This window comes from Pogonomyrmex barbatus, unplaced genomic scaffold (genome assembly GCF_055798465.1).
Source record: "Pogonomyrmex barbatus isolate J1 unplaced genomic scaffold, ASM5579846v1 scaffold11, whole genome shotgun sequence".
In the NCBI taxonomy this organism is placed as follows: Eukaryota; Metazoa; Arthropoda; class Insecta; order Hymenoptera; family Formicidae; genus Pogonomyrmex; species Pogonomyrmex barbatus.
The window spans coordinates 6,529,827-6,540,012 of record NW_028297107.1 but is presented as its reverse complement, the minus strand read 5'-3'; the positions used below and the strand labels follow the sequence as shown (position 1 = coordinate 6,540,012).

The 10,186-nt window shown below is 35.5% G+C and overlaps 3 protein-coding genes across 4 annotated transcripts; 2 read left to right on the top strand and 1 right to left on the bottom strand.

Annotated features, from left to right (window-relative positions):
- Positions 1 to 143: 143 nt before the first annotated feature.
- On the top strand, positions 144 to 3,101 carry TSG101 (tumor susceptibility gene 101). The gene is made up of 9 exons (XM_011637775.3): positions 144 to 424; positions 510 to 619; positions 727 to 811; positions 903 to 968; positions 1,059 to 1,222; positions 1,305 to 1,425; positions 1,508 to 1,737; positions 1,912 to 2,267; positions 2,381 to 3,101. The coding sequence occupies exons 2-9, from the start codon at positions 566 to 568 to the stop codon at positions 2,565 to 2,567; spliced, it is 1,263 nt and encodes a 420-aa protein (XP_011636077.2). The 5' UTR covers positions 144 to 424; positions 510 to 565; the 3' UTR covers positions 2,568 to 3,101.
- kud (oligosaccharyltransferase subunit 5 kud) lies at positions 2,773 to 3,897 on the bottom strand. Its single transcript, XM_089070961.1, has 2 exons — positions 3,734 to 3,897; positions 2,773 to 3,504 (listed from the first exon to the last, which is right to left on the bottom strand). Exons 1-2 carry the CDS (start codon positions 3,738 to 3,740, stop codon positions 3,269 to 3,271), a joined length of 243 nt encoding a protein of 80 aa, XP_088927087.1. The 5' UTR covers positions 3,741 to 3,897; the 3' UTR covers positions 2,773 to 3,268.
- A 195-nt stretch (positions 3,898 to 4,092) lies between these two features.
- fmt (phosphatase 6 regulatory subunit 1-like protein fmt) lies at positions 4,093 to 9,416 on the top strand. 2 transcript variants are annotated; one of them, XM_011637772.2, is made up of 18 exons: positions 4,093 to 4,998; positions 5,125 to 5,204; positions 5,312 to 5,463; positions 5,551 to 5,672; positions 5,859 to 6,029; positions 6,136 to 6,314; positions 6,392 to 6,505; positions 6,588 to 6,717; positions 6,811 to 6,963; positions 7,069 to 7,179; positions 7,258 to 7,322; positions 7,413 to 7,614; positions 7,688 to 7,774; positions 7,857 to 7,954; positions 8,164 to 8,203; positions 8,287 to 8,485; positions 8,568 to 8,961; positions 9,047 to 9,416. In XM_011637772.2, exons 1-18 carry the CDS (start codon positions 4,939 to 4,941, stop codon positions 9,195 to 9,197), a joined length of 2,508 nt encoding a protein of 835 aa, XP_011636074.2. In that variant the 5' UTR covers positions 4,093 to 4,938; the 3' UTR covers positions 9,198 to 9,416. The 2 variants fall into 2 exon arrangements, with proteins under 2 accessions (XP_011636074.2, XP_011636072.2); XM_011637770.2 differs by having other exon boundaries at positions 8,122 to 8,203.
- The last annotated feature ends 770 nt before the right edge of the window (positions 9,417 to 10,186 follow it).

Here is a 10,186-nt window from a genome sequence, read left to right as displayed (position 1 = left end):
AGTAAGAATTTGAATTAAATTAAGAACCAAATTTATGAGTGAATTAATTCAGTTAATTAATTAAAAATAACTTTAATTCAATAATTATCATGTAAATATTCATGTATTATTGAATTCATTTTAGCCTGAAATGATATAACGGCGAATTGACAACAAGTGGCTCGACCAATCACAAATGAGAACTCGAAAAAAAGCAAGATCGCCATCTTAAACTCTTGGTTGCGATTGGTCGAGATGTTGACTTGAGAAGGTTATGATTTCTTAGTGACTTTCATCATCGATGATTGAACAAGAATTCTTAAATTATTCATGGGTCTATGATGGTTTGCAATGACATTTCGCGTGTGACAGATTATCGGACGTTCAATTGCCTTGATGATCTCATCGTGCGTATTAAGATTCTTTTGAGTCGGTCGATAGTAAAGTAAGCACGACAATTGTACTGCATACTGTTAAAGTACTCCGTTAAAGTACGCGTAAAAAAAAAAATCATTCTGAAACGCGATTAGGTGCATCTGATAGGGAGATAGCACGGCCTGTCATTATCTCAACTTAACTACGCTAAATGGTGAAGATGACACCGCTAGATGAGGGGAGAATTAGACAAGGATTATCCAAGGTACGCATAGATCCTAACCAAGTTTCGTTTGATTATCGTTGCGTGTTAATGATCTTGTAACGATGATATTATGAGAACTCGTAATATAAAAAAACATTGCTTTTTAGTATCAAAATCCAGATATAACAAAGAAACATGTAATAAGTGTTTTAAATCTCTACAAGGGTTTAGTATACAAGATTGAGCCTTTTGGTAAGTAAAAGTGTTTATGAATAATAATCTTGAATATTATTATTTCTCCTCGTTTCTCAAGTTTATTGAACTAATTTTTATTTGATATCAGTTTTCAACGATGGCTCACGCAAAGAGCTACTCAATTTGCAAGGAACTATACCTGTTGTTTATAAAGGTAATTTGTTTTTACTTAGTAAACTTAATATAAATGTTAATTATGTAATAAAACTAAATATTGTTTCTCACTTGTTTGTTTAATTTAAAGGCTCTTGTTACAATATTCCAATTTGCATATGGTTGATGGATACTCATCCTAACAATGCACCTATGTGCTATGTTAAACCAACGGTAGATATGCATATCAAAGTCAGTATGTTTGTAGATCACAATGGTAAAATCTATTTACCGTATCTTCATGACTGGGTGCCTGTAAGTAGACTAGCTACTAATTATTTTAAAAAATCAATTATACAATTGTTTCATATTTTGTTTTATTTTCTTTATTTTATAGCACAATTCAGATTTGCTTGCTCTAATTCAAGTTATGATTGTTACTTTTGGAGAACAGCCTCCAGTTTATGCCAAGACAAGATCAGAAATGCAACAGAGTTCAACACCATACCCTGTCCAATGTATGTTTTACTTAATTTTAAAATAAACTTTTAAATTTCCTATTATAAATTAATATTCTATAATCAAAAATTTGTCACATAGCATTCATGCCAGTACCTGGTAGTGGAAGCATGTCAAGTTCTGGTTTTCCTCCATATCCACCAACTTCTCAATACTCTGGTGGCAGTAACGTATATCCACCATATCCACCTGCAGCATCTGGGGGATTCCCATATCCAACTTCTTATGGTTCTTATGCTGGAACTACTCCCAGTTATCCAACACAAGGTTATAGTGGTTCTTATCCATCGTATCCACCAGCCACGCAACCGGTACAAGCATTGCTATTTGTTTTTTAGTTAAAATGGACCATTTTATAACTAATATCAATGTTTTATAATTGTAATTGATATCTGTAATTATTGTTATTAAGATAATTAGTAATGATTTGATTTTTTGTTTAAAAAAAAGATCAGAAAGATTAAATAAATGTGATTATTTGCAAGTCACCAACAGTGCAACCAAATTCTGGCGGGTCTGGTACAATCACGGAAGAGCATATAAGGGCCTCCTTGCTATCTGCTGTAGAGGATAAGCTTCGACGCCGACTGAAGGAGCAGTTTTCACAGTTGCAAGCCGAGCTTGAGACGCTGCGACGAACGCAACAAGAATTAACGAGCGGTTCGTCTCACTTGGCAGATCTTTTTGACAAACTTAAGAAAGAAAAACAGGAGCTCGAAAAGAATGTGAATATTTTGCAAGATAAAGAGGCAGAATTAGAAAAAGAGATCGCCAAGCTGTCTGATAATCAATCGATAGATGTTGATGAAGCTGTTACTACCATAGCACCGTTGTATAAACAGTAAGCATATGAATATAAGTTTATTTAATGTGAATTGATGCAATGATAATTGAAAGTTATTATAAATTGAAATTGCAAGACAAATTGTAATAAATAAATCACTTGATTTCCAGGATGCTAAATGCTTTTGCTGAAGAAGCAGCTACAGAAGACGCTATTTATTATCTCGCAGAGGGACTGCGATCCGGCATCTTAGATCTAGATGCGTTCTTGAAACAAGTTCGACAACTGTCGCGTAGACAGTTTATGTTGAGAGCGCTAATGCAAAGATGTCGACAGAAAGCCGGTCTGGCTGGTTAAAAATAAAATATTTCGCGTGCATTTTGTTCTAAAGCTGCAATATTCCATTTTGTTGTAAAATATGTACTATGCAGTAAAAATGGAACGTATATAATTTATATCTATACTGAAGAGCACAGAGGATTATTTTATTGACAATAAATGTCATCTTTTCCTTATAGTGTGATAAAAGGAAAACTGTGTTTTACATAAAAAAAAAGAAATCTTTAATGAAATGTATAGGTTTAATGCAGATATAATAATTATAGCATGTTTAAATGGGAATAGATGATAATCCTTTCCACATAAAACTATGTATGTTATCATTACGATATTATTGCATGATTAGACTAATCACGCTGTAGTCTGTGTTCACAGAAAATGAGTGCCAGCTTTTACTTTTTCAAGGTGCAACAAAACTCGTGTACCTGTATAACAAACTTCATGCCTTCATTGTGATAAAGATTCAATAAATTTATGCACGACATAAAGAACATTCAGAGTTGTATACTTAATTGATTGTAGTAATAATAAAATGTTATAAGAATCTTGGAATCTTTCTCTTTTTCTCTTTAAACTTATTTGGCTATACTATTATCTATTTTTAGATATATTTAAGTGGAACAAATGACAACTTTGATATATAATTTTATAATATATATATATTTTTTTTTAATAATTATGAATATTTTGTTAGAAAAATTTTAACAGCTCAATGTTATCTATACATATATTCCGACCCAAAGCAGCAAAAATAATACTCCAAAACTGGAGAATAATGCTGCGACCAAAGAAATTAGCGCTTCCTTGAAGATGTCTCGCGTGAATTTGGTACTGGTGACTTCGTATACGAAGAACCAAGCTGTAAAGAATACTCCAATTCCCAACAGCACCACGGCTAGTAGTGGAAAGACAGCTGGGTTCACTGGTGAGACATATCTCGTCATCGACTCGATTTCTACCTAAAGCAGTTGTCAAATAGACGCGAAATTAGAAACATAGAAAATTATTAAAATATAAATGCAGCTATAATTTAGAAAACTTTAGGTTACTTTCATTATTTTCTTTTTTATCACGGCGAATATAATTTAGGTTAGATATAATTTAAATTAATCTATATTTGTTCTGCGGGAATTAAAAGAATTCTGAAAGAATTATCGATCTCTTATATAAAATTTAATCTTCACTTGCCATTTTTGTAATTGATGTGATTTTACGTAGCGAAAAATAAGAAAGAGAAACTCGAAAGCTTCGGAACTACTCTTCTATTAAATAATCAGAAATCGGCTGACATCGTGCATGACTACAGCTGACATCGGCTAGCATCGGTTAAGCATAATGCATGAAATTATCAAGATAGCCTACGTAATAAAAATATCTAATATTTTCCTGTGACGTCATCTTGCACGCACCAATGATATTTATTCACATTTCCACAAAGATCTTTGTTTTTTGTATTATCTCAATCGATAAAATGGCAATCCGCTTGTTACACTTAGAACGGTCCGCGTTCCTTTTTTATTTAAAGACCAGGTAGACATTTCTCATCCTGAATATCAAAAGGACAAGAAAATGTGATCCGTATACCCGTACGAATTCGCTTCGCACTTATTTTTGGTCAAAATTTTTCGTCCGTATCTTTTTTCTCCAACATTCCATTTTGAACAAAGGTGCAACGCGCGTGGCGCGCGCACACAGTGCAATTAACGGCCTCGAAATAGAAAGGCCGAGATACGTGAGGACGTGAGGAGCTCTCGGCAGCTTCTGCGTTTCTCGTGTGTTGTGTCCCGCGTCTGAACGCTCTTCGCGTTCACGCTCGAGAATACTGAAGAATGAGAGAGCGATAGAGAGATAGAGAGAGAGAGAGAGAGAGAGCGCGAAAGAGCGAGCGAGTGAGCGAGCGAGCACCGAGGTATCGAGAGCGTCCAATGTAACCGCGTCCAACCGCGTTGTATTCTTGTATCGTTTTGGTATCGTCGTGTATCATCGTGTATCATCTCGCGGTGGCAGCAGCGGTCCGCGCTCGAATCGTATACGTCGTCGTGGAAGCGATCGGAGCGGCCGCAGGAACCTCCGGGAGAGAGTGGCCGAGTGACGAGGAGGTGGTGTGTGACGACAGTGGTGTGGACACGACGGTGATTCGCGCGGACGCAGCGCGGTGCGGGCGGCGCGGTGCGGCGCGGCGGAAGAGAATCGACAGGAACCGATATACGCTTACATGCGATGTTAGCCGCTTGTCGGCCGAGCAAACTTACACCGTTTTTCTTTCTCAGTGCGTGCGTCCTAACGCCACGCCGATGTGAGTCGGAGTATTGTCCCGAGCCACGATAAATCACGATACAATATTTAGATTCTAAGTCGCAGAGGTAGCACGCGCACCACGGGCTGCATCATGTTCTGGACAAATAATTACGTGTCATCGCCGCATATCGAGGCATTGCTCAATAAAGAGGTAAATAATTATTTTTTGTGGGATTTTTCTTCGCGGACAATCACGCGACTTTTTCCTTTCCCTCTCTCCCTTCCCTCCAAAGCGTCGTCATCGTTAGACAGTATCTAATCGGCTTCTCGATTACAGGATGTCACGTTGCACGAGCTAATGGATGAGGAGGACATCCTGCAAGAATGCAAGAGTCAAAATAAAAAGCTGGTCGAATAGTGAGTGAAACTGCCATTTTTTTGCAAATTGAATTTGCTTTGAACGTTTATTGTGTGCTAAATATCTTTATTATGATAAAAAATTTATCGTAATATATAATTGATAGTCTCACGAGGCCTGCTGTTATGGAAGAATTGGTTACATTAACCACTAAAGAACCATCTACAGATATCGAAGAACGTTGGCGCTATAAGTATCCCAATGTTGCCTGCGAGTTACTCACATGTGATGTGCCTACGTTGAATGAAAAACTGGCAGGTATTTGAAACTCTATTATTATTTAATTGTTGAAGTATATTTATAAACTTATAGACTTTACAGATATATGTTTTGAAATTTTTTTAGGTGATGAGGCACTTTTGGCCAAATTATATTCTTTCATAGATACAGATCAGCCATTAAATCCACTACTTGCCTCATTTTTCAGTAAAACCATTGGAGTGCTTGTCGCTCGTAAAAGTGATCAGGTAATTACATAAGTCTTTGTGCAAATCACACATATTATAAACAATTACACTTATTTATAACTAAATTTTGTTGAGACTGATACTTAACACAATATTAATAAGAAATATCAAAAATAATAAACTTTTTCTTGCCTCTCCTATATTACCTACATATTTATCCATCCTATATATTTCCATCTATTCCAGAATTGGTATTCCTATCAGTTCACATGTTTACAGGTTTTAGAATTTCTTAAAAGTCGTCAGAGATGCGTAGATCTATTGTTGCAACATTTAGAGACTTCTGCTATTATGGACTTAGTACTCAAACTTGTTACTCAGGTTGAGGGCAGTGATATGCGTCAAAACATATTAAATGTAAGATATATTTATAATTATTTTATTGTTTTATCATTATTTATCTAGTCACAATTATATAATTCAGTTCTTACTGATAATATATATGTATGTTCTTTTTTGATAGTGGCTAGATAGTCAACATTTAGTGCAAAGACTGGTAAAGTTGTTAGCACCTACTTCAGAAGTAACCAAACATGCTAACGCGGCACAATTACTTTGCGATATGGTGACGGTAGCTAGAGAAACTCAACGTACATCTACAGAACGGACTGATCCAGATCCTATTTTAAATACTTTGGAATCGTAAGTATATTTTTATAAATTTTTACCATGATTTGTCGCATTTCATGCGAATATTTACAAATAATGACATATTTTAGAGGAGAGACTGTGAGCCTATTGCTAGAAACTATCTTAACAGTAGAAAAGGTAGAAACCAGTATTGTCGGTGGAATACAAGTGCTTTTAGTACTTTTAGGTCAAAAAACTAGCAAGTATGACGAGAATATTTTATAATATCTTAATTACATTTTATAGTTAAAGCACAGTATATAATAGCCTGAATTTGTGTTGCAGTGCATCAAATGAAGGAGATGTACATGGCAATGGAGAAGACACCACAGACAATGAACAACGTATTAAAATCTCGAATGCTACTTTGCCATATTTGGAACATCTTCATAAACTTCTTTTGGATCCACCATATGTAAGAACTGCTTTATGCAGTTTTCTATATAAAAGTCAAAGTTTGATATTTTATGTTATTTTAAGAACTGCAAAATTTTTATATTGTTTACAGAAACCTGCCGTTAAAACAACTGTTGGATTATTGGAATGTCCATTAGGAAACACTCGTTTGCATGTAGCAAAATTGTTAAGCGCGTTATTATCGACAGAGAATTTAAAGATCCACGAAAGTTTAGCAAATTTGGGAACATTCCAAACATTGTTGGTAAGATTGCATTGTATGAATATACATTTTCAAATATCTTTGAATGCTTTGCATTATTATTTTGCTTTACACTTTTGATTTATGTTTACTTTAAATGTGTTGCAGGATCTGTTTTTCAAATATACATGGAATAATTTCTTACATACGCAAGTACAACAGTGCCTGGCCTTAGCTATTAATTGTGGACATCGGGATAATGATATTATTTATAATAATGTGAGTTTAACTTGTTATATATAAATGGAAATAAATTCACGAAACATGAATGAATAATTCAAGCGTATTAAATTCCAGATATTTATCAAGTGCAAATTAATAGAGAGAATCTTAGAAGCATGGGATAAAAACGAAAGTAAACAGTAAGATTGCCAAAGTATTAAATTTCGCGGAATATTTCGCATATATTGCAAGAGAGAATTCAGAATTATAACATTAAGATTCGATTGCAGAAACAAGGAGAATGGCGTTCGCCAAGGCTACATGGGGCATCTGATAAATATTGCAAACAATATTGTCACCCAATGTGAGAAAAGTAATATATTGGCCAGCTTCTTAAAAAACAATTTATCACCCGAGTGTCTTACTAAATGGGAGAATCTTGTGAGTGTACAGTTGGTGGAAATTAATAAAATTCATCAAACTGTAATGATGGTATGTTACAATGGAATATGCACTTTAGCGTCTGCGAAGTAAATGCGATATACAATCTTAATTATATCTTTAGGGTGATCAAACTCCAGTGTACCTGATGAGTTCCGAGGAAAATCCAGACGAGTATAACTCTTATTCTCAAGAGGCATATATCCAACAGGTTAGTGATTACATTTGCACAATATTGATATTAACCCATATTATTTAGTTCTTCATTCATCATGCGATATTCTTGGTATTAGATGTATTCCAATTATCAAGGTCAACAAATAACGCCCCCGTTCATCGAAAACTTCGGATTTCATGACGATGAATTTAATGACGGTGATGATGCGCTTCAGTAAGTATATACGCGAGATTTTATTTAAAAAGAAACTATCACTACTAGGATGGGGGGCAATCGCATAGTTGCAAGAGCCAAGAAAGACACGTGTGAAAAAGGCGCGACGTTAGTACTGTCATAATCATTTCTCCCCACTGTTTTCGTTAAGAAATATGATATTATAGTAATCCAGTTGACCAATTAACAACGTTGGCCTTTACTCTCAGTGAAGAAGATCTCGACAAACGAGAAGAAATGTTCAATAAGGTATCTACTCAATTGTTATGGAATAACATGTATTATATTTGAAATGGAGATGAAGAAGAGATTGGTTATGTTATATGTTAAAGCTGTGCCAACAAAAACAAAAAGCTGGACTCGAGGATTGCGGTAGCGGCCTAGAATGGGGAGATGAAGGCGAGCTTACGTTCCAGACCGTGGTGGATAAGCGGGATTGGCATTCAAAGCAACAACATCAGGATTCTAGTTCATCGGACGAGGATGACGAAGACCCACGCGATATGCATATGGAGGTTGATACAACGGATCGTATGTATCTATCAAAGGTTTTTTATCATTTGATCTTTTTTTCAAAAAAATCTCTAATTATTATTTTATTGTAAAATTTCAGCTTGGGACACTGCCGAACCGCTGAGCACTGGTACCATACTTCCGCCAGTGAATCCGTGGGATGTAGTACCGTCGGAGCCAGTAGAATCTACTGGCTGGGCAAACTTTGAAAATTTTGAAAATACCTTGAGTATAGATAACAACGTAAAGGATGACAAAAATCTGTCCGAAATTAAAGAGAAAACGTCAGAAACAACGGCTACAAATTTAACGGAAAAGAACGTGGCCTCTAACAAAAGTGTTAGAGATGGTAATGAAAAGTGCAGAGAGAACGTAGATAGCCAAGTAGTCGGGACGGAATCATCAATTACGGGAACTAATTTCAATGACAGCAAAAGTGACGAGCACAAAACGATTTTCACGAATGTCGATTCTAGCGAGTTACCAGTCAATAGGTATTTATATAGTGTCATCTAAATAGTTTATCAAATTTAGAATATAATTTGCGAAAAATTTGCATCGTTTTTTTTTTCTCTCTAGAGATCTTAAACAAGCGGAGCAGATCGAAATCGTAAAGGATACGGAAGAGAACATGGGGAATGAAAAAGTATCAATCGAACATCAAGCTCCAGTCGTTACTTTATCTACTGAAAGTGCATCTACTGTTGACTCCTTGCCAATATCTAAATGAAACGTTCCCCTTTGCCTATGTTAGATGATCTATGGCAATAGGAAGAGAGAATCATATCAGTATCGAGTCGTACGCGAACGATCGGAAGCATATTGCGCCTTCTCTATTTTTCATTAGACACCACGTTAATTATGCTTTAATAAGAAAACGTTAATGCTGGGCACACTATAGTCCCACTGCAGGGTATCTCTTTGAATAAATCCGAAATACTGAAAATGATCGACGCTCAACTATACTTAGCGAATAATTTGATGTTTATTACATATAGATACACACCCCTCTCCTTTTTACCCCCCCCCCCTCTCCTGAATGGCCAACATCTATAAGTATACCTGTAAAAATCGAGTCCCTTTATCCTAAACCCCATTATATTTTACGATTATTGTTAAGAGTTTCGTAAATTGTTATTTATACGTAACTGATTTTTAGCGAAGAAAGTAAAAGAATGCGAAGAGTGGGAAAGATAGGTTGCAAAGTCATGATTTTTGATGCCACGCAATTTGCATAGACAATTAAGTAAAAAGAAAGAGAAAGGAAACGTTGAATAAATCTCGCTTCCGCTTGCTTCATTCGCGACACTTGATTGATTTTTCAGAAATGAGACGTTTACTATATGTTTATATTTTAAAAAGCGGACGAGAGAAATATGTATAAGAAAAAAGTTATAACGCCGTTCAATATTATATAAGACCGGTATTTCACAAACTGGTGCTTTTGCTTATTCCTTCGATAAGGCAAAGGTACTTAGGTGCAGTGCCTATTGTTTAACTGAGTGTACGTTAGTTCAACGATGCGATACGAGCAGAAAAGAGAGAGAATCGAGAATATTTTTATTACCTTTTGGTCATAATAACCAGTCGAAATTTGTACATTACATGGTATTAATCGAGCTCTTGACGAATTTGCGCGCGCTTATTTGCATTCCAATAACAAAGAGAAAGGAAAGATTTATACGTACCTTTAAACGACCGTTAAAGTCTTTCGCCAAG

What these genes read in the sequence shown, in the direction of transcription:
- TSG101 (XM_011637775.3), top strand. Translation starts at nt 566, where the DNA reads ATGGTGAAGATGACACCGCTAGATGAGGGGAGAATTAGACAAGGATTA. An exon ending in TATACCTGTTGTTTATAAAG is followed by an intron (nt 969 to 1,058) that starts GTAATTTGTTTT and finishes TTTAATTTAAAG; the next exon opens with GCTCTTGTTACAATATTCCA. An exon ending in AACACCATACCCTGTCCAAT is followed by an intron (nt 1,426 to 1,507) that starts GTATGTTTTACT and finishes TTTGTCACATAG; the next exon opens with CATTCATGCCAGTACCTGGT.
- fmt (XM_011637770.2), top strand. Translation starts at nt 4,939, where the DNA reads ATGTTCTGGACAAATAATTACGTGTCATCGCCGCATATCGAGGCATTG. An exon ending in TTAGGTCAAAAAACTAGCAA is followed by an intron (nt 6,506 to 6,587) that starts GTATGACGAGAA and finishes TTTGTGTTGCAG; the next exon opens with TGCATCAAATGAAGGAGATG. An exon ending in GGAGGTTGATACAACGGATC is followed by an intron (nt 8,486 to 8,567) that starts GTATGTATCTAT and finishes GTAAAATTTCAG; the next exon opens with CTTGGGACACTGCCGAACCG.